The sequence below is a fragment of the Pagrus pagrus genome (assembly GCF_965226575.1).
Source record: "Pagrus pagrus genome assembly, chromosome: 15".
Classification (NCBI taxonomy): Eukaryota; Metazoa; Chordata; class Actinopteri; order Spariformes; family Sparidae; genus Pagrus; species Pagrus pagrus.
In genome coordinates this window covers 3089789-3114113 of record NC_140199.1, presented here as the reverse complement: position 1 = coordinate 3114113, position 24325 = coordinate 3089789, and the positions used below count along the sequence as shown (strand labels likewise).

The 24325-nt window shown below is 41.8% G+C and overlaps 1 protein-coding gene across 4 annotated transcripts in view; it reads right to left on the bottom strand.

The window, feature by feature from the left end:
- The window catches only part of gfra1a (gdnf family receptor alpha 1a), a 100115-nt gene that overhangs the window by 11571 nt on the left and 64219 nt on the right, over positions 1-24325 (bottom strand). For all 4 annotated transcript variants that reach the window (XM_084376176.1, XM_084376175.1, XM_084376173.1 and 1 more), the window contains 5 exons: positions 17332-17510; positions 16275-16447; positions 13234-13343; positions 12013-12147; positions 3079-3260 (listed from right to left, as the gene is read on the bottom strand). In XM_084376176.1, the coding sequence (XP_084232302.1) occupies positions 3079-3260; positions 12013-12147; positions 13234-13343; positions 16275-16447; positions 17332-17510 (779 nt within the window). The remainder of the gene's footprint in view (positions 1-3078; positions 3261-12012; positions 12148-13233; positions 13344-16274; positions 16448-17331; positions 17511-24325) is intronic.

The window sequence follows — 24325 nt, the reverse complement described above, 5'->3', positions numbered from 1 at the left end:
GAACAGGCTGATGGAGCCCTGGGGCTTGCAAAGTATGTTAATGTGTTTGTGTGTGTATGTATGTATGCCTCTCTGTTGTGGCGTGTGTGTGTTTATATGTTGTTTTATCTGTGGTGGCTTTGCTGTGGGCCCGGCGAGCTCTGTTGTGTGTTGAAAAAGGAAAACCAGTCCTACAAGACGAGGGAGACAAAGAAAGCTTCACTGTGTTCACGTCACAGAAAGACAAATGTGGACGAAAAATGAACAAGATGCTGCAGTTAATAATGTTTACAATTAGCACGCTAACATTTGCTAATCAGGGTTAAACACAAAGTACATCTGAGGGGGACGGGGATGTCTTTAGTTGTTTTATCTGGTCCCAAACTGAATCATTAGATGGACCGAAATGTTGACTTGATGGTGGCGATAAAAAGTCAGAGGATTATCAACATCAGTATGCAAAACTAGCCAAGCCTAGGAAGCATGAATGTATGAAACCAAAACTTTGAAGTCAGGGGATCAGAAGTCACAAAGACCGATCCTCTGGGCGCTTATGATGTCTTCACCAAATCTCATTGTGATCTCCCCTATTTTGGTCAAGATATTTCACTACAAGCCAAAAATGCCAACCTGCTGCTGGTGTTGAGAAAAAAAATCAGGCAATCACCCAAGTCAGCAGGATCCATCCTCCAGGGGCCATGAATCTATGCAAGAGTTGCAGAGATATTTCAGCAACCGAGACAAACAGACCGACATTTCCACCGTGGAGCCGTGCTGCTAGCAGGACTGAAAGGAGTAAGAACTGCAGTCTTTTGTACAGGTATGGGAAAACAAAATAGAGACCTGGATTGTCTCTAATTTAGTTTGAAGCTCACGGTCAAAAACACTTTCCGTGTGTTGTCTGAACATTTCAGGAAGGAGTCAAGCTCGATTTGAAAACAACGACATAAGGGAAGGTGGGAGTGCACGAGGCAGTTCAAGCTGAGGAGCTTTCAGCCGGTTACACCTTCATTTCTCCGCTCTTTGATTCTTTTCTTTTGAGCCGAGGTAAAACGCAACACTGTAAGTATTGTAGGGCTGTCATTTGCAGGAAGTGGAGCGGTTCTGAGTCACTGGTTAATGGTTATTATTCTGTGTGTGTGTGTGTGTGTGTGTGTGTCTGTGTGTGTGTGTGAAAGAGAGATCAAGGAGGGGAGTGGAGTGGATCTTCTCACAGGCCTGTCCCCCCCGAGTGTGCCATTACAACAGCATAGCCTGCCTTGATGCTCACACACACGCATACACACAAAGTCATACACACATACATACATGCAACCACACTGCTAATACTGAGGAAATGTACACGCACACATACACCAGTAGAAAAGTGGTTAAACACAACTCTCTCATTAACTCGTACTTGACGTGCTATCACAGCAGTGCCAACAGCACACACACACACACACACACACACACACACACACACACACCGATACACCACCGCAGCTCATTACCAGTGCAGACTGTGTATATGTGTCTGTGTGTGTCAGCGAGAGCAAGCACTTGCGTTGTGAGTGTTTGTGTGTACAGGCACGAGTGTGTAATTGCAGCTATCTCAGTATATCTGTGTGTGGACTGCATATGTGTGTGTGCGTGTGTGTGTGTGTGTGTGTGTGTGTGTGTGTGTAGGGCAGTACTATTAGGCTGTAGTCTTGTTTTTACTGAGTCATGGACAAAAAGCAACCCAATCGCCACAATATACACTGTAGTGTACGGCAAAATACATTTCTGCAAAACCCACAGATAATTTAAGACTTTCTTTATGTTTTTTTTAAAGGTTCAGTTTCCAATTTTTCTCTCGTCACAACACTGTGCTGACTGTAGGTCGAAGCACAAAAACTGCTCATTCAGAGGCACAAAAAAACGTTTGTTTTCATATTCAAATAATTGCAGATGTGAATTTTAAATGATTAAAACTCTGCACTGCAAGTGCACGATCACTACAAGCGTGTGGAGCATCATAAACAGTAATAACAACACAAACAAAGAAAAGTGACATTCATAGGTAAGATTATTGTTGCAAGAACAAATGATTCAGGTGGATTTTCTGACGCTTCATCAGGGTTAAAGTATCATTATATGTGAAACTGGTGTCTGAGTTCCTGTCAGTGCTCTGCTGGTAATGACAGTATCATCCCCACTTCCTCCCTGACCCAGGAGGAGCCCATCACCCGTGCTCAGGATTGCTGCCTGTGATCCCTCTGTTTCATCAGCCAGATAACTGTTGTTCCTGTGGAGCAGGAGTGGCTGCTCCAACTGAGAAATACAGCGCCCGAGTCTTAGCGGGCACCATGTGGCCATGTGGAGTGTGTCAACAGCAAGAAACTGACACACCGGCCAATCAAGATCAGGACGAACACAGGAAAGACAAGAGGAATCGGAAACTGTTATGCCCAAGAAACAAACAGCTGCCCATCTGCACGATGAGCTGGCAATGAGTAACATTATCATCCCATATCACCAGTCCTACATCTTATATTCACTCTCCTTCAGACTGGAGTCTGGTCTCCACCAACGCCTGAGGAGAATACCTCGGCTTTCAGCAGCTACATGCTTCACTTTCTTCACTTTCATGTCAGGTTTTATACATAAGACTTTACTTGCGCATGAACAACCTTGAACTTATTGTAGTATTTGTTTCACTATCTTAACTTGACATATTTGGTATTGTGACAGTACTAGATAGATACATGGAGCTGGCCTGAAAGTGAAAAAAGAGATAGAAAGCAAGCTAGAGGATAAAGAGGCAGTCAGGTATGCAGTAACAGGAACAGACAGGCTGTAAGATAGCTATAGATGAACAAACACTAGATTTATGGATAGTGAGACTGAGAGAAATGGATAGAAGGATCAGCAGGTCAGATAAAGAGAAGTCGTAGCTCAGAAACTTGATCTGTCTGTAAAAACATATTTTCTATACAGAAATAAAGTTTTGAAGATGTTTTTATGCCCTGGGATTAGATTTGGCCCAGACTGGCTGGAAACCCTTGAGCCTCCAAACACAGTCATCCTCTGAATCTAAAAGTGGCTTCAGTGTGTGTGTGTGTGTGTGTTTCTAACCTGTAGGTTGCCACAGAAGTGGTAGATGCCGGTGTCTGTGTTGATGTGGTTGTCGATGGTGTTGGGGTTGCGCTCGCGGTTCCTCTGGTAGGGGGTGGTTGTGGAGGTGGTGGTCTGGACGGGGGACATCGGCTGCCACACCCCCACATCTGTTCCATTCCCGAACGCCTGGATGGCGTTACCTACAGAGGGATAGGGAGAGAAATAAGATGTGAAAAACAAATACTTTTTGGGGAGGTGATAAAGTAAACAAAGCCAGTGAATAAGTAGAGAAATAAAAAAAAAGAAAAACTAATGCTTGGCAAGAAATAACTCCTGCAGGTGAACTCACCATCTGTACCACCAACCAGGTAATATGTACTACAATATCTTTCAAAACTATAATGGCATTCAGTAGAGCACATACCTCCGCCAAGTCATAATTTAAGCTCACCAGATCCGTAACAGCCAACCACTATGGCGCCATTATCTCAGCAGCACATTGGCGGTACTTGCAGGTTTCTGTCCCTATTTGTTACAATACAGCGACTGAAAAATTAATTTATTAAGATCTGCATCAAATTGTACTCACTAATTAATACCAGCTACTTTAATACATCTGATTTTTCTTCATCGGGATCATCAATTGTTCCCTGAGAAAATTAAACGAAAAACCCGAAAAACACACGCTGTCCTCGCAATGTTTAAAAAAAGTGAGAAGAAAAATCCCGGATGCGTTACTTTACCCGGATCTGCTCCTAAAGTTAATCTGGTCTACTCTGGGTCGATATCCATCCAAGTTTCAGTAGTTTTTTAGTGTAATCCTGCTGACAAACCAACCGACCGACAGAAGGATACGGGTGAAAACATAACGTCCTCGGCAGAGATAATAAGCAAGTTTATTTAAGTCGTTTACGTCGGAACACACGAGCACTTGATGAGTGTGACTTTGAGACGTGCTGAGCTGGTAAATAATTAGTTTGCTCCGGCAGAAATACGACGTTGTAATTCCCAGCAGGTCACTTTAGCTCTGGGCCGGATCTCATCGTGAATCACATGCTTGTTAGTCCCCATGTTAAAATAAAGCTTTATATTGCAGCGGCCTAAACCACAATTAAAGGTGAGTTAGACGGTACTTAAGTTTTGTTATCACTTCCCTCGATTATAAATTCACCACACAGTCAAAAACCTGAGTGCTGATGTGGCTATTTACCATTAGAGTCCATTAGTGGCCCTATTAATAGCGTTCTATGGCTTTGATGTAAAAGACACACACACACACACACACACACACACACACACACACACACACACACACACACACACACACACACACACACACACACACACACACACACACACATCAGAGGAAAGCTGAGCCTCACAGATCTGCTGTTTGAACGTAATGATATTCTTCCCTCCAACAGTGAAACTATGACCCTGATGCTGTGGTAAAGGAAGGGAGAGCCGATCTGCATAACGGCTCTTTAACCTCATTGAAATATTCATACATGCATGTGTGAAGACACACGGGTATGTCTACATGACGTCCAGCATATATTCATACTGTTGGATCAGGTCAAATATATATATTCAAATGATGGGAAAAAAGCTGTATCGTCAAATTAACATAAATAATGAAGTGGTTCTCTGTAAAAGTCTGTTTAAAGGGGCGGTGTGTAGTTTTGGAGAAGAAATTCAAACTCAGAATTGTAATATTTGAAATATAAATGAGGTAATAATAAAAATTCATTTTTCCATAACTGAATAAAGAAGCTGTTCTCAGAGGAAAATAAGGTCCCCATAAGAACACTGTTTGAAGCTAGAAAAGGTGGCAGGGTCCGCCAAGTACAACCAAAGTAAAACAGTATGAAAATGTGTTGTCCTTTGAGGTCAGTTTGTTTATTCAGTTTATTCAGTCATGAAAAAAAAAAGAGCTTGTTCATTTTGTTTGCTTACACATAAAAGTGAAGATGTTTCTCTTCTGAAGAAACCAAAACTTCATATTGCAACTGTCAAATGATTGCAGTCATTTACAGCCTTTCAAAAACTGTAGTGTCATTCCAATGTATAAGATGTAGCGGGCATTCAAAATAAGCTATTGCAACAGAAATAAACACTCAATAAATACATAAAATGTCATTAATGCTAATCACAGCATCTGTCCTTCCTTCCTGTTCTTTTCTCCGTTCACGTACTCGAGAAGCCTTCAACGACTCCTCCTATTGAATGTTAAGCATTCATTCAAAGGTGTCTCAAAACAAGTGACGTTAAATTCGAACACCTGTCTGAATAAACGTTCTGTCCTTGAACGTGTCGTTGGCGCCAACTAGAACTGTTCTGCTGCCTCGAGTAGACGTTCAATGTTGGTTTCTTTAATTCAGGAATTAAATATTTCTTCTAAACCTGAGTGGATTTATTCACCGCAAACTAAAGCAGACCTGAACTACGGAGACAACGGACCAGAAAACACTGAAATGCGTCATTCTGCTACTTCAAATGCACGACAGAAAATATCTGGTCAGTGTTGTGGTATGACGACTTGTACAGCAGAGTTGTGAGTGTCTTACATCACCAGATTTGGTGACTCTGGTCCACACCTCCACACCTCCACACCTCCACACTGTAGCATCCTCAAGTCCTACAGTTGCACTGCAGGGCAAAGGGAGCACCTGCTGCGGTACTGGCAACATTCATCCTGCAGATGTTGGAAACTCTGAAGGATGATCGATAGCAGGGATTTCTCCAGTCAGTGACCTTCCCTCGTCTCCTTACAGCTTTTCTGAAAGCACCCATGGCAGTGTTCCCTGTTCCTGCTGACCTAGTTCAGCATATTTCCCTTTGCATAAGGAACCAGGGGGATTCTCAGGGTGTACTTGGCCATCAGTGTCCTCAACTTGACTTTTGATTGCAGCTCTGGCAGCTAACTATTAGAAAACTGTGGATTTCCTGCACTGAATATTTTTTGACAGATGAACCAGTCACCCAGATGAGAAGGACAACACGTCTGAATAGTACTGTGCATATAAAGACATTCATTGGAGTGGACCGACTTGTGTTTGGACTTAAAAGCACGTTGAACAGAACGTCTGTATGCAGCGAGCTCTCACCCTCCTCCCTCCTCTTCCCTTTCCTTCCCCCAGTGGAAGTGTCTTCTGCTTAAACTCATCCTGACCTAGAAAGAACCTTTCAGTTCACTCCACTATGCACATTTAATAAATGTGACTATTAATCTTCAACCGAGAGGAGCTGGAGACTCCCTCACTTCATCCGCTTTGCTGAATTGACTTCTGGTAAAACCCGACGTCACACAAGAAGGAAAGACTTTCTCCGTCTCACAATGACAACAGACGAACAATCTACTGTGGAGGTAAATGTGTATGTTTGTATATTATTTATGATATGTCAGTTCAATTCATATGTTTTTTGTTTTAATGTGTATATATGTAAGCAAAAGTAAGCTACTCTATGTATTTGAGTCAGGCAGCTAGTATAATGGGATGAGCCTAAAATAAACTGGCAGTTCCAACGAATCTTTCATTTTTAAACTAACAGTGCCTCGTTTTATTTCCTCAAAATGTCTGTTGAACATTTTGATTCAGTCTGAAAAAGAAAAAGATGTTTACAAAGCTGCCAACGTGTGCCGCCACTCACGTGAGCTGCAACAATCAGCACAAAATAAGTCATTTTTTTGTCAATATCCTGCCGCCCTGATATCTGCGACTTTGCTCATGAGTGTGCATGTGCATATTTAATTTGTTGCTTATGTGTGCGAACATGCAATTGTGCAGCTGGTAGCTTTGTGCCGAGACAGCAGAAGGATGATGAGCATATTGTAAGTGTTGATGGGCTCTTTTCCCTGTCTCCTGTCTCTTCACCTCAGGCCTAATAACACTCACATCACAGTGTCTGGAAGTGAAAGACAGTTTGCATCTCGGATTAAGGATGTCACACAAATACATGTGTGAGGTGCATTTCTAGTTTCTATATGCTCCTGCTTATACTGTACATTCACTGCCTTCTCCATTAATCCCACTCAATAACTTTGCATACCCTACCACACCTTTATTATCAGATAGGGCTGCAACTAATGATCACCTTTACTGTCGATTCATTTGAGGAGCTGCGTTTGATCACAAACTTTTCAAGACAGCAAATTAACTTGCATCTACTTGGTCTTATTATCTCGAACTGAAACATAGAAGTGATGTTTTATTGTGACTAAAAATGTCATAGTCCAACCTGACAAACCTCATACACCTGCCATTTTCTTCTTTTCTTTTCCCACTTCCATACAGACTGAATTTCAAGAAGTATTACTTTGAGGTCAGAGCTCTAAACTTTGAGTGTATTTGGATAATAAAGCAAAGATATAGAGCTCATGCCTTTCCTCAATAGATTCAATGGAGAGTAAATGGCGCCTCTGCTACTGTTTACTGTGGAAACATAAAACTAATTCACAACCACTGCAGACAGAACAAATAAACTGTGATATACAAGATGTATACAATGTACTGAGGCTACACTTTTCCTCAAATCACACAAACAAACACTTCTGTTCACGCTGTACTTCTATGTGTGTGAGATCCCTTACTAACACTTAACTTCAGCCCAATGAACTTTATGCCCGTGGTGTTTATAATATAAATCTGAGAGGGTTTAAAGGCAAACAAGCCACAAAATTAAAGACAGGATTAAGATAACATTCTTGAGGTGGCATAAAAGTGTCTCGTTAATGGTCACCAAACCCGCAGCGTGCAGCCGAGTTGATTCTCTCAAAGGAGCTGCAACTTCTTCAAACAGTCGCCTATTTTAGGAATTGCCATCATCAAACTTGACTACAATGAAGTATCACCTTCTAACAAACATTCATAGCTGTTATTGTCCTTGTTCTCAAGCTTAAAAAACACTTATAAACCCTCAAAATATTAAGAAGTGATGAAGACCAAGTGTTTATCCTGACTTCCAAGGTCTTACGCTCCAACTGATCCTCAAAAAGATACACAAAATAAAAGAGTATACACACACAAACACTTTGAAAGCACTAAACCAAACATTCATTTAACCTTCACTAAGGCACACATCGCTTTGCATTTGAACAAACATGATATCGTCGTCTCACTGCGGCAGATATTTGTGTGAGCAGTACGAGCTCGCCTCTCGCAGATGTCTACATTACCACTTTATCTCACTTTACATGTGCGAAGTTGGCTGTAATACTAGAATTATGATCATGTTGGATGGTGTGACCTTTGCATATTCAGTGCACATATTCCAGAAATAGGCAGAAGCATCGCAGTGGAAAGACTTCGAATACATTCAAGCTCCAGTGTGTTTTCTTGGGAATATTAAAGCAGTTGTGTCAAACCTGGGGGCGGGGACCCCTCCAAAGGTCACAACATAAATGTTGTAAGAGTTGTAAGAAGAATTACACAATAGAAAAAGCAGCTTATTTCCTCAGGCTCCTCAATTCATCCTCAACACGCCACCATGACTAGTTCTTCTTTCCGACTCTCTTATTTATTCATGAGTCTGTGTAGTTTTTGTGTTTTGTGTGTATGTAGCAACAGATATTCTATTATAAAATCTCATATTGCACAATGGAAATTAAATTAATCTTCAACCTTGAATCTTAAAGTGTCAAAAACGATTTGAACCTTTGTTATACATTTTGTCGTTTGTCGTCCTAAAAGTTTTCAATCATATTCAAGCCCAGAGAAATCTACATCGTCATAATGCTTTTACCCCCTCTAGGTGCTATAACTTCAGGATCGTAGTCAACATAATGCAATACAACTTTAAAACATCACCTCGACTGGGAACATTTCTGCCTGAGTCCCCTCCGATACATTTTCATCTGCTGTGGTGGTTGTTCAACAATGAAGAAAACAACTCCAATGTTCCCAACTGCTCAACTTTTAATTGAGAGACCGCTAGCGATCGAAACTACATACTGTGCATTTAAGGTCTTTAAGAAAACACTCAAAACAATAAGACATAAGGCACAACCTTTGCTGAGAGTTTGCAAGTAAACATGCTTAGTTTTAAGGGTCAAGAGTGGAAGATGTTGGGAACTAGCATGTGAAAGGATGTTTATATTTAATATGTGTCTGTCACAGTATGACACATAAATAAAGAAGAGTCAGACTTCCATCCCAGGCAACTCTCTTCCGCCTCCGTACAATAAATCATCTAAATTGCAGTACGAGAACAGAAAGTCCTCTCTCTCTCAGTCTTTCCCATATTCTCTCTTTCTCTCTTATCTTTCTTTCCCTCTTGTAGTTTCTCACTAGTCATGACCCTGTAGCCGGCGTGTGTCAGGATCTTCGGAGTTGTCAGTTGCAGTTACTGCTGAGCAAACTTAATGAGAGCGGAAAAAGGGAGGGCATGAAAGGAGAGAGGACGGGGAGATGGGATGGGATAAGCTGAAATAAGTGAGGTGAAGCACAAGCAGGAGAACAAGTAACGGGAACGGGGTTGTAATGGTCAAATAAGTAAGCAGCAGAGGAAGAAGAGTGGGAGAGGAGAGAATTGAGACTAATAACAAAAATTCAGGGGAGGCCTGTTCCCTCGCTTTGCCCTTCACTTGGCTCTCAGTCAATAAAAGCAAATATATAGAGACAGAGAGCCGGTTTTAACCCACATTAACCCCCTTTGATATTGTGAATCTCGCACTGACACACTCGAACACACACATATAAAATCATGCAAACATGGAGAAGCAGAGACATTTATGGTATGGTACAAATCTAGCTTATAAACTTACTGAGAAATACACAAAGATGATAACATGCAGACTCAAGCACACACACACAAACACACACTGTGTGAGCGTGGCAGCCCCTTATTATCTACAGCAGACCAACCTTGTTAACCCTGCCTGGTAAAAAGACAACAGAGCGGAGAAAACAAGAGGAGGGAGGGAAGAAGATAATAGAAGAGGAGAACGAGAGAGTGAAAATGAGAAGAGTTGTAGGAAACGCGGCTGCTGTTGGTGTTTTCTCATCTGGGACCTGTCATTCTCAGAGTGGAGGATCAAAAAACGCCCACTTTGCTTGTGAAGAGCTGAACCATCAGCAGCAACTCACCCCCTTTACTGCGACTATGACTCATTGTTTTGAATGCCGCGACATTTTCTAGATCATACACCTGCATGTTGATCGATTGCTTGTTCGATACAGGTATCTTGCAGTCGTTTTCTTCATCAATAGAATACATAATTAATTTGCTAACAAGGCAAATGTGCACCAAAATGCTTTTTATATATCAACAGATCTCACTAGAACAAGCTTCACTCTGGTCAAATCTCACCTGACGACAGACAAACAACCGGCTGATATCATCAAGTACGTCTGTTCTTACAATACAGTTTGCATTACACCTTTAAGTTTCCATTCCCATGCATAAGAAGCCGGACTCTCTGCTCATTAGCATTTCATTTAAGCAACTTGAGCACATTTAAGATTCCGTTTAACTTCCACCCGGGTTGAGGTTTCAATCATTTTGTCAGGCATGAATCCAATAAGATCCCCTTTAAAAATCCAAATCCCTTCAAATCCCCTTTTTGAATGTGTTTAGGTTCAACTTTCAGCATTGTAAGTAAAGTCACTGAAGTTAAAGATAACTGGAAAGTTGAACTGGATTGACATGGTTGTTTCTCAAGAGCAGAATCATGACTCTGTTGACGCTCAACGTTTGATGCTGGCTAACAGAAAACACATGACAGTAACAGTAACCAGGGTTCGCAAATTGAGACTGGCTAAACAAACTACCTACCAACGCAGTGGTCAGTCAGGACAGAGGCGTAGCAATATGTAACTGCATCATTTCGTCCAAATATGGTCACTTCTGGCTCCAGAAAACCAAGATGGCAGCTTTTGTTTTTATAAATTTGCTTTGTCAAAAAGAGAGAAACCCGCCCCGAGACCAAACTGCTACACTTTTTGATTTAATGCACTAACAATCCAGATGCAAATCAACGTCGACTTTTCATTTATCCTTTTTCTGCTCTTATCATTAACATGTTAATTCATGTGAGGATCACTTTTGTTTCATGAGCTAATCAGTTGGGATGAACACAGATTGTCTAATTAATAAAAGATTTCATCACAAAGATCACACACTAAAACTCGTTTTCATCCAATCAAGTCAACTAGACTTCAGCAAACATCCTTCAAGCGTATGTGATTACAAACATCCATCCAGCTTCTGTGTCCTTGAGCAAAATACTCTGGCTGTGACCCGGTGTTCTGACCTCTGCAGAAGAATCAATGTAGAATCACATTACACTTAAACAGTGGTGTGCAGCATCGCAGCAGGCTGACTGACACCGAGTGTGCTATCAAAACAAAGGGAACATAATTACCTCCGATTACAGGGACACACACAATGAATCTGGCTCTTATCTCTACAGCTCGGTAGGAATGTCCCGCAACTTATTAATCCTGGCTGGAAATAGGTGTGTTTATACGTGTGTGTGTGTGTGTGGGGGATAGAGACAGACAGTGCGTGTGTTTGAGCCGGGGTTGTTAATTAAAGCCGTTGTGTAAGAGGGCTGGATGAAAAAGCCGCTTTCTGTCAAAGATCTGGAGCAGGAGTTCTGCTACAGCTTTTAGGCACACACACACACACACACACACACACACACACACACACACAAATGAGCATAGAGACGTACACACATTCAAGCACGGTGCTGCAATGTGACTGGTTTCGCTATAATGCAGCAGGATAACAATGCGAGCATGGCAATAGGATATATTTGGTCAGAAGGGAGAGACAAGAAAAGAAAAGAGAGGATAAAAAGAGCAAAATAGGAGAAAGAGCAGCAGAGCAGAGTGGATGAAAGTAGGAAGTAGAGGAAGTGAAGCCGGAGGAGCAGATAAAGAGTAAAGGCCAACAGAAAAGAATAGAAGAAAACAGAATAATAAGCAGCTGGACGGAGGGGTAACTCACGGAGGCAGGTGTTCTCGCTGAAAAACTCGGTGAACTTGTCGCACTCGTCCTTGTTGTTGCCACTGTTGCTGCAGTCGCAGTAGGGTGAGACGCTGATTTTGGGTGTGCGCAGGTAGTTGGGAGTCATCACGGTACCTGCAGTAGATGGATGGAGAGATTTGTCATTCATGCAATCATCTGTCTTTGTTTTAGTAACAAATCTGATGCATAAACAAGGATTCTCTACAAATTTGTTATTGTTAAAAACACCATATGCTGCTGACTGTCAAGAAAAAAAGAATATTTAAAGCCTTTAAGGCTCAGTTATCACCCTCCTTCTGTGTTATATCATAAATGTCATGATAACAAAGTTAAATCATCTTTACATTAATTCCTCTCTCTCCTCCTCGTGTAGAGGAGTAATGCAGTGTGGTGGAGATTCTGCAGGAAGCAGAATGCAGAGAAACCCGAGTGAAGAATAGGCTTTCTCTTTTGCGAGGGAAAGTAAATAGCTTCAGTCAGTGATTTCTCGCTCCCCCAATGGATTGTTCCCTTGTGCTGGCTGCTCTCCAAAACAGGCCTTTTTGTTTTGCAGTAGGCAGAATGAATTGGCGCTGTGCGGACAGTGTGGTCCGGTTTCATGACTTGCGAGGACCGGCTCTTGACAGCTTACTTTTGTAGTGAGGACATAATGGGATGTGAGGAAAGTTTGGCCGGGGTGGGTCGGGTCTTAATTTGTAAAGTGAAAGTTTTCCTTCATTCATTTAACCTTTATTTTTAGTCATGAGATCATTGTTGGGCGACCCAATCATTTGCAATGCATCTAGCCAATAATAAATTTTAAAAAAAGAAGAAAAAAGAAACTACTAGATAATAAAAGGCAGTCGTACAATTGGCCAATGAAAAGCCATTACAAACTTTTAGATCACAGAGGATGATTTGCTAGAAAAATGAGGATGATTAAGATGTGAAATAAAGTTGTTTACTGTAGATGATTATTACAACTTGTCTGATGATCTGACTGCTTGTGTTTCTTGTCCCATCAAACTTGTCTTTCCAAAATTCGGCACTAACTTAAGTTAGCACAATCTTATCGTAAGCGATAGAAAGAAAACAGTGAAAATAAGATCTAAACAACAACAAAATGATCCTTTAAAAACCTCATAAAGAAAATTAACAATCCACTGAGCCCGGCTGTGAATGCCGGGAGAGAGCCGACCAATAACAATCAAGTGAACTCACCAATCAGACCCGAGTACGAGAGGAGGCAGTCTGCGTAGTTCTCCTTCAGACAGCCTGACAGCGAGCGAGGCTCTGGCTGGCAGTTGACAAAGAAGTCAGCCAGTCGTGACCTGAAACACACACGGATCCCAAAAACATTTCAGAGCCAAACATGATTATAGCTCCAATAGATTTTATATGAGAAATTCAGATGGCCAATGTGATTGGAATGTGCAGCAAAATGCCCCGGTCCAAATGAGAGAGCGCTGGAAGTAATTTCTCTCAATGCAATTAGCCTTCTTAATGGCTGCCTTCGGTGGAGTAAGATGACCCTCTTACGTATGCTGCGGCTGGTTTATATCCTGGAATGAATGAGACTAAAGGCAATTCTGCACCAAGTCTGTTCTGTTTCATTTACTGCCTTCATAAATGTTTGTTTACACTTTCGCCACAGGTGCATTGGCATGTGAAATTGAAGTGGAGTTTGGATTCCCGAGGAAGTTACCATATGAAGTTAGATTAAATGTGATATACTACTGTAGCTCTTTGACACAAAGCAACGGCACTTTTTGGACTGTAACATTTTTATGAAAAGTTGATTTTACCCAATCTGGACTGAATGCTTGCAGTTTTCATTCCTTTTAGGGACATTAACATTTCACTTTTTTTCTTTTTTTTCCTGTTACTAACATTTTATAATAATTGTGGAGATATTTTCCATCCGGACAGGAATGTAAAAGGTCAGATAATCAGAGGCTGGAAACCACAAGCGCATTTGAAATGTCTTGAAATAGAGCACTTCCACTGAGTGTGCAGTCGTAAGAACAAAGGGCCAAAGTTGAACAAAGCAGTTAGTCTGCAGAAACAAACGGATGCATCCCAACAGATTCTTTTCCTCTTTTCATTTTTCATATTTGCTTTTGGCTCAAGACGAGAAGAATTTTGTCAGTTCATATAATACACTTTAAAGGGTATAACTAAATTATTTACAGCCCGCGTGATCATCCTTTCAAGCAATGAAGCCGGTGAGTGAAACGTTGGCTTGACCAATAGGAACAGTGGCCAAAAGTAATAAGACCAAGTAAATTCAAAGAAAGTCAGATCATTATAAACATAATATATTATATACATCATATAAATGATATGGAAGTTTCCTTGAAAGTGTGAAGACATGACCACTTAAAGATATCAGGGGGAGATTTTCTCTAACCAAATTTATATTTACAGTCAGTAACTCATCAAAACTCATTGTCAAGTAGTTTTATTGCCTTAACCTATCCAAGCTGTGACAGTATCACGGAGGTGCAGTACGTGTGTTGCTCTCACACTGCAGCAGTCATGTGGTTTTGGGAACAGTGATATATTTCAATTTGGGAGACGCTGACATCGACCCGTTCAGTCGTTTAGGTATGAGAATGTGTTGTTCTTCTCCTTCATGTGCACAGGAATCCTGCTCATAATAATATTGCTCCACTGGTGGTTATAAAACTCCACAAACATAGTTTTGAAATTTTTGGTTGAAATTTCAGAAACAAGTTTTCTGCTGGAGAGAAGAGTTCTGTGTTTATCTGACAGAGAGAGTCACGATCTGCCTCCAGGAAATGGTCGCAAACACGCACCAAAACACCCAAATACACACACATATATGCACTCTCAGTACGATCTATCTAATCACACCGATCTGGTGCAGAGCAGTGCGTAGTGAGAGTTGTCAACAGCAGCCAGTATACTCCACCTGACATATGGTGAGGGAGCTGGTGGAAATGCATGGCTTTAATCTATCTGTGCTAACTGACAAATGGACTGGGAGAGAAGCCGCGCTGCAGCGAGACCTGGTGTTCAGCCCTGAGCGTATGTCTGACGGATAGAGAGCGCCGCGGAAAGAAAAAAAGACAGAGATGGAAGGAGAGGCAAAAAAGAAACTTGTAGTATGAATTTACTGTTGTCATGCTGCTTGCTGTTAAGTAGAGACAAAGGGTGAGGTGGGAGGGAGGGAGGGAGGGAGGGAGGGAGGCAGACCTGAGGCCACGGTCCAAATGGAGCTCATTTATGATGCCTAATGCTTCCATTTAATCCCAGAGAGCCACATGACTGCTGGCTGCAGGCTCAGAGACTGCAGACACACACACACACGCACACACACACACATACACACACACACAGGAAAGAGTAATTCAGTGATGGACATCTGACATCACCCTCATCGGATGAGTGTGCGTGTGTGCTTGCATGCATGTGTGTGACTTGTGGTGTGATGGCAGCCAGTTTATTTGTGCTGGTGCTGGTGACTGCAGTGACTCCACTATGTAAAAAGGTGTCCAAGGGTATGTTTGTTGTTCCTGTGTGCGCTTGTTAATCACTGTGTGGGGACTCAATGTAAACAATTACGTTTTATGGGTTAAGACTCGGTGCACGGTTAAGATAAGCATTCAAGTGGAGTTCAGATTAGAAAAGAGTCTCGAGGGAATTCATGTAAGTCAATGTAATGTTCTGGAGTGACCAAAGGAAGTACTTGTGTTTCAGAGTGTGTTCTGTGCACCGTCGGACACACAGCTCTTAATTTAAACATAACAGGGTTATTACGAGCTGGGACAGTATTGGAGGGCAATGTTTTCACTCTTCGGGTCCGTGCATGATGGTGTCACAACTGTGTAGAACCCCGTTCAGGCCAACGATTCACAAAAAGTTGAGTTGAAACTTGCAAATTCTTGCAATTCGTCGACCTGCAACGTTCTGAAAACCTGCCAGTTTACACCAATGTGAATAAATGAGACGGAGTATCATCGACTCTCTGTACTTCTGCTCTAACTGCAAGCTTTATCAGGCTTTTCTTTATACCTGGATATAATTTGTAGTGTCTGAAAATATGAATGGTGGCACAGCAATAGTGAGTTACTTGCTACAGATGTATTTACAAAAACAAAAGGTGTTTTCAGAGCACACACTGGACATTATGCTAGCCAGGGTGTACCAAACCTGGTAATGAAAATGTCCGAGTTATTCCCCATCTCTCTACCCTGATAATAAGGTAAAATACCCAATAAAGGTGCACTGTTTCCCACCTGCAGATGTAGTTGGTCTTGCAGGAGGCCTGCAGCTCGAGACAGTTGGGTTTCTGTTTCTCTTCGTACGAGCAGACGGGGACGATGGTCTGGCGCCTGCGTTCAGAGCACGCTGTCTGGTCGCTAAGCGGGCACGAGCAGAACAGCATGCCATAGCTGTGCTTTGGAGGAACCTGTGAGGCACAACAACACAACATTACCTGTGAGGGACGTCATCTGCAAGACCTTCCTTTTATTCTTATTTTGGTTTTGGTCTTTTCTTTGTTGATCACCATCAGTGGCTCTCACAGCTCAGGCTAACTATCTAGGCTATAACTATCTGTTTATTCCAAACAAAGTTATCCTGGATTGTTGAAAATTGAAAACCTATGAAGGTTTTTTCTAGGCATGCATTTAACATAAGCAAAAACAGAAAAAATGTACAGATTATAAGACAAAAATGTAAAAATTTGCTCCAGTCTCTTTTTAACATTTCAACATCGATGCTGAAACACCACAGTCGGTCCAGAATAGAAGAATGTCATCCTAGTTTTATCTCAACACAGCAGAAACTTGAAGCTTAAGGCTGTTCACACAGTGACTTCTCTGTTATGAAAAAAGAAAACAAAATTATACATCACAGTAAGATTAAAAATGTCATGCATAGACAACTACAAAGAGTAGTTTTCTATGTATTCATATTGCTGCCATCCCAGTTAAGTCATTCCAAAGGGACAGCATGGGAGCTGGGTTTGTAATTACAATGTTTCACATCAGTTTTTACAATATGGCACAAACAGCAAAAACATCTTTTGTGTTTGATGACTGAATCAATGTCAAAGCTCGGCGCTGGGAAAAGCAAACCCTGAACAAAAAGGCCTGCGTGATTATTTATTGTGATTTTGACAGCCCTTCTAACTTATCCACTTCAAAATCATTCTTCCTTTTGAAGCAGGTCCTTTGTGGTGGACATTCAGCTTTTATCAGATATCAGTCGTTTGGAGAACCTCCAATGTGTGTGCTTTTCAGCTGGGTTTTTTATTCTTTTTTTGATAAGCTCGTGTCAGAAGTGCCTTGCCTTGTCAAAGAACTGCCGCAGGGCCTTGTGGCACTTCCTCTTGTTGCAGACTTCAGCGGTGGAGACGCGGCTGGTGCAGGGGCTGATGTAGGCCGAGCGGTACTTCTTACACGTGTCATTCAGGTTGCAGGCTTTGGCAGCATTCAGACAGTTATTTTCTCTGGCCACCGCAGGCTCACCTAAACATGTCAAGAGGAGGCACGGGGACAGGGAAGATGGATTGGAAAAAAAGACAGAAGAGAACAAAGGGTGAGAATTGAGTAGCTGTCATCCAAGATTTTGATGCTGACTGCTTTTTCAGTGTTTCCTAAAAACAAACTTCAGCGAGTGAAAGAGAGAAAAAAAAGTTGGGTTTAAATAATTAAAGAAGGATGATATTTGATCTGCAGTAAAAACAGAAAAATGACATCTACTGGATGAATATGGCAGTTTTGTGCAGTGCAGTAGTTCATTTCCTGAAATGGCATCTTCACTTGAGGTGCACAGCTTTCTTGGAAGTGACAATTTTCCAAGAAGATACAACCACCACTGGGCTCCGACCAAAAACTAACTACCTGAAGGTTTATCTTGACCAAGGAAGCAGCAAAAAGCAAACACCAAATGTCACTTTATGGATTACTCTGCTGATTGATCAACAAAGGAATAGACCAGGCCTGCCAAAAGTGGGTCCTACATAAAATATGAGTTGGCCTGCCATATGTTTCTAGTCAAAAATAAAAAATTCTGTTCATGCTGTTTTTTTTGGAAGGTAAACATGATTCATGATTTATTTTAATCAGGAAACAGCGGACAGAGTGACACGCAGGAAGTCAGTCAATCAAAGGAACCTGGGATCCTAATACCACTTTGCATCTAAACAATACACCAGATGTTTGCTTTCAGCTCTTGGCCCGCCATTAAAAGTTTCAGTTTTGGCCCTCCAAGGGAAAAAGACAAAGACTGACACATTAATCCATCTATGGCCCGATCCGGTGGCGGCTGTCTGAAGGGCAGGGGTGAAAATGTTGTCATGCAAAAATGATTGTTCATACTAATGGTGGATCATATCGCAATTGCAGTGCCCATCAAAATAATCGCAATATAAATGTTTTAATTCTGTGCAGCCGTAGTCAGAATAGTACATTTTGAAACTCACCCCTCATTTGACTGGGACATAAGATTAGCCAATAATCCAGGCTGTGCCTTTGTTGGTATTCAGTTGGTATCAAATTACCAATACCAATACACATTGATAACAATGAACATGAGCCATTTTAGCCCCCTTGAGAATCAGTTTCTGGGACAGTTGCCCACTTTGCTGATTTATGAATCCAGCCTTGGAGCCAACCCTCGCTAAAGATGCTTGTTTATATTGTATATTTATGTAAAAAAACACACAAAAAAAAACATGTATCATCATCAGTTACTTTTAGCTCTCACTCTCAAATATCTGAAATATCCATCAATGCTCTGGTTCTACACAGCACACTGAGAAAACACCTACAGATCATTTCACAAAAGCAAATTGGACTCTGCAGGCTGCAGCATTTCAATGAAAGAGTACAGAAGTATAGAAAGAGAGAGAAAGATTGAGTAAAAGAGGCAGAGAGCCAGCAGTATAATGATTTCTCTCAAAATGAGTAGAATACCCCAGCAGCACATTTTTCTGTCTGTATATCTGTGTGTGTGTCAGCTGATACAAATGTTTGTTTTCATGTATTTTCTGCATCTGTGCAAGTGTGTGTGTGTGTGTGTGTGTGTGTGTGTGTGTGTGTTTATACTAAGAACACAAGACCCAATTTAAATTTGTACTTTCTTCGTGGCCTGAATCAAACAGTGGCTCGTGTCTGCGTGGCCCTGCTGGCTAACAGGACATGTATATATGTGTGTCAACAGTACAGCATGTGTGTGTGTGTGTGTGTGCAGTCATCAAAGTCTCCAGCGCGGCGCCTTTCTCATCTGTCAGTCTGCACTAATTGCCAGTGTTGTCCTCGTTCCGCAATCAATTAACATTTTCATAGACTTCTCCCCCCTCCTGCTATTTTCTGGAGTGAAAATGGAGCAAAAACAGCATTTTTTTTTTTCCTCTCTCTAACGAGCACCAATTAAAACGGGAAGGCCGGTGTGACAGACGTAGATAAGTGGGGTGCGGGTGCAGGAAGCAAAGGCGATCAGCAGGAGCGGTGTAAGCAAGTCAACAAAGCGACGGGCTGATAGAGTGTGCTGCTTTCTGATGGCAAATGGTGTTAATAAGATTCACACATCAAGGGGATGGGGGAGGGGAAAGAGGGCGGGAGATTAAAAGGGACACGGAAACATGATAGGGGGTACGAGCTGATGGTCCGGTGATGTATTAATTGTTGACAGGGAGGCTGCTGTTTGTTCTGCTACAGAAGATGAGATCCTGAAGATGAATGCTTTCCGAAACCTCCAGCAGCCTCTGAGGAGAGCCACTGTTGGCTCACTCATTTCTTTTCCATTACTTTCTTTTGGTTGTCCTCAATCTGTTTCACTTGACCTTCATACATTCCTTCCAACTGCGCCCCCTCCCGTCATTTGCCCCCTCTTTTCTCTCTGTTTGCCCCGCCTTTGCCAGTTTACAAGCCGATTTGGCAATACAACACTTGACTGTTGTTTTTGTAATGTGCATTGGAAAGAAAGGGGATCCGTCTGTGCTTAATTAAATCTAATGAAACCATGCTTGCATACTGTATTAATTATGTTTAAATATATTTTAGTTTTAATGTTTCTGCATGGTTGTCAATCACAACTTTTAACCAGTGTTTCTTATGCCATACGCTGAATTCAGCCCTGCGTTGTGATTTGAGGGATGGAAGCCTGCACGTCTAATTACACCACTTGTTAGACAGGCTGATTACAGATTTTGCGCTGGCTTACAGTAAATAATATTTTCAGTAATCTAAACTAAAGTTTTGCTGCAGCATTCGAGGAGTTGTGAGTAAGAACATGTTTTAATACAACAGTGCTCTTGGCGCCACCTTTGTTTTTCCCTTCAGGAACTGCTTGCTCTTGTTTAAACATAAACATCCATCTGTTTCACATACAGCTAGTTTATTTCATATTACAGTTTGGCGTAAATGACCTTTATCAGATATATAAACCTTGAATGTTGATAAACATCAGACATGAATTATATAGATGATAGTGTTTTACAGTTGACCTAATTTCTGTGATTCAAATACCTGAGGGAACAGACGGCTTCACCGTGGTCCATACAAAACCTTACTCATCAATTAAACCAGCAAGAAATAAATGGAAGAGCTAAATACTGTTTTACTAGATTTGGTTTTTAAATGCCATGAGAAACAAAAAGCTTTGCACAAACACACTTTTTATAGCATCCCATTTACCTGTCTGTTTTCCTCTACCAGCTGGCAGCTGTGCGTCACACTACTCTCCTCTCCAAAACTTTTCTCACTCCTCCATCACTTCAAAACCCTCTCAGACACCTCCACTCCTGCTGCATCTCTCCTGCTCCACAGTCCTCATATCCGCCTTCAATTTCCTCCTTTCCTCTGTCCGTCTCTTCTCCTCGGATCAGCGTGCAGACACGTACACCTGATGCTTTTTTCTTTCAGCTGCCTCAGATCAACTGACTCTCGTCTCTTAACCCGGCACTTGTCCCCTGGGCAGCTGACGGAGGTTTAGGTTTCTTTGTATTTATGTTTGGCTCTCTTACTATCACATGCCTCATTTGAAAGCACTTGATCAACAGTGCCTTTATGTTTTATGTTGGCAGGGACAAGACCCCTTGGGTGACGAAGCTTGGGAGGCTCAACCAAAATGTGTTTTAATCCAGAAAAGATCCAGAAGCTCTGCGTGTGTTTATCTCCTGATACTGTGGATTCTTCTGAAAATGCATCTGACATTTATTTAAAAAAACTAATTTCAACCTGTATAGCCTTTAAGAGCTCTTTTTTGAGAGCATTACAACCACATTACAAAGCCAACATTAATGAAAGAAGCATAGTAAAGAAAGGAGGATGGAAAACATAAAGGAAGAATACTTAAAAGGCACCGGGCCACTAAGATTCGTACGTGTCGAGAGTTTTTTCAGTCCTTTAAGGTCGTTATTTGAAACCATTACTCGTGACTAAATAAAGGCTCCTAATGTACTTTTCATCCTTACTCTGCATGAGTGCCCGGAGAGCATTTTTCTTTTCTGTGAACATTTATCTTTCATCTTCAAGAGGACCTTAATGATTCCAGGACCTGATGTGCGTGAAGCTGATTGAGCACTTGGGCTCTGCATTCATTTTATTCAAAGACTTTTCCTCAGATACTCTCTGACCCAAGCTGGCACCAGCAGTCATCGTATCAAGAAAGCTTTGACTGACAATCTCCTCAGCTCAGACAACAACATGAACCCTCCACCTGACAAACATGGCGCCTGTTCTGAAAACATCACATTTCTCCAAAACTATTCCCCCCAAATCAGTTTTTGAATACGTCTAAAGCAAGAAGTAGGTCATGCAGTAACCAAATCAGTCTTTGTTTTACATCTGTGAAATCTTGTTTGGTTGTTTGTTGACAAGATTTTAAAGTTTCAAGAGGCTGCAAATTATGTCATCATCCCCAAACACCTCCCAGCAAAAACAGAGCTCACCTGAGTCTGACTCTGGAGAAACATATCGACAATGACTGGTATAAATCTGGCATTTCAGTGAACAGGGCAACACTGACAGCACTCAGGACACACTGGTAGAGCCTCACCGGTTCGGATGCCGATATTAGGGAGTAAAACGTAAAGGATGTATGATATTTTACAGTTTAACAATTAACTTTACAGTCTTAAATGACAACTCTGGATTTTGCAATTATCAATTATCTGCAAAAAAAAAGTTTTTGTGGAACATGTGCTGATACCTACACGTCTACAATATATCACCAATATTGGTGAACCCGTATATATCGGTCGGCTCTACACGCTGGTGTCCTCACAAACCGTCAGTGTGTGAGTTTGTGATGAAGTTTTGACCCTTGTAAAGATGAATGTTAATCGTCTTTCTTGCATAAAAAAATCACTTAAACCATTTCTCCTCTCCAACAACAACACCAACAGCATGGTGGGAGTCCCTACACGCGCACACACACACACACACACACACACACACACACACACACACACACACACACACACACACACACACACACACACACACACACACAGTATAGCCCATTGCCTATAGCCCACTGCGCCCCTAGTGTCACCAAATACATCTGCTGAACTCCCCTTGCACTCTTGGCAGATGGTATTGTCTCTCAAACACACACACACACACATATCCTCCGTTGACACACACTGCATGCTCTGACAGGGCCCACACAGCGTTGGGGCCGGGGCCATCTGGAGGCCTGGTAGGGGGAACGAGGCCCCCCCAGTGGCTCATGTTTCCGATTCAGCCTCAAATTGATTATCATGTCGCCTGTTTCCTCCAGTCCCGCTGCCCCCCCCAACCGCCACCCCCCCCATCTAATTTCAATTACCATGGGACGCCACAGGGTCGAATCCTGACCTCACCCACCTCTGTACCCCCGTGCATCACTCACTGTGTCACTCTCCTGATCTCCTCTCGTCTGTCCTGCTCCTCTGACTCCTCAGGACTCCCTCCTCCTCACAAGGTCCCCCTTTCTCTCTGCTTTGCTTTCATGTCTGTATCCACACAGTTCTGGATGTATTCCAATCATTACCTCCCTTCCTCTTTCTCCATCATCATTAACCCTATCTCTTGTGGCTGCCATCTCTCTTGTTTCTTCCTGTCTCTTCCCTCCCTCTGCCATCTGTCCTTTATTGTTTTCTCTTTGGAGCAAAGTGGAGTCACTTGGTGGCCTTCAGTGGCCTTCTGATGCCTGTTCAAGAACACCCCTCAACTCTCACGTTTTAGTTTAGTAGTACATTTATCATTTTTCTTGCCCCACAGCAGGACACCTTTTGGATCTGGTTGAGATGATAACTTTCTAAAGTTCATCGATTCAGAAACATAAATATCAAGATATGATGTTTGGGCAACCACAATCGCTAGAATAAATATCGGCAGTGTGTATTTCTGCAAAGCACAGGTATGTTAAAACTTTGCATTTCTTAATGTTGCAACTCAATTTATTTTCTTTCAATTTCTGATTTAATAATGTCACAATGCTGTGACACCTGGTTAGGAAAACTTGACTTTTTGTTTAAAAATACCTGTTTCTGTCGCCACAAACACGGCTGGAGATGTCCCGACTTCCCTTCAAAAATATCCCAAAATATCCAGTGTCTCTCACACTTACAAATGTTAAAATGCCGTTGTAAAATATCCAGTGGTTTCTCCCAAATGTTGAAACACAGGCTCGAATTGCTGTCACTGACTTGGCTGCCCTGTCGCCTGTAAGTCCACCGCCACGTCCTCCACCTCCAGGTATTAAAGTGGGTTCATAAACATGTAATGTGAACGTGATATGACTCATATCATAGAAAGGTCAATATGGTACGTAGCCAAATACAAACATATCAGTGGTTTGTAGAAAAGTTAAGTGCCAAAATTTTATCCTGGTGACTGGTTACTTTGGAAGTAAGTAAGTAAAGTTTTGAACTGATGGATACACTAGAGCAAATGTCAACAAGAAATAAGAATATCGAAACCAAGTACAACGGGAAATATGGCCTGTACTTTTTCAAGATATCTTACTTTTTGACCAAAGATACAAAATATTGAATACCTCAAGTCTAAAAGGAAGAATGTAAACAGTAAATGCCGTTCCCTATACAGCATGTTAGTGATATGACCATGCTACTGTCCTTGTCATGAGCCTCGCTAACTGTCCTTGTTATAGCTATTTTAAATATAATGTCATAATACTGTCCAGGCAGTGTGCCACTGTCTATTTTACACCAGCCAGACTCAACACATTACTGCACTTCATCCAGCCAACTGAAGGTCAGCTGGTGGGGGGTGGGGGACTGGGAGCACTTGACAGGTGTGTTTGTTTCCACGACTCATAGTGGTGCAGTAGT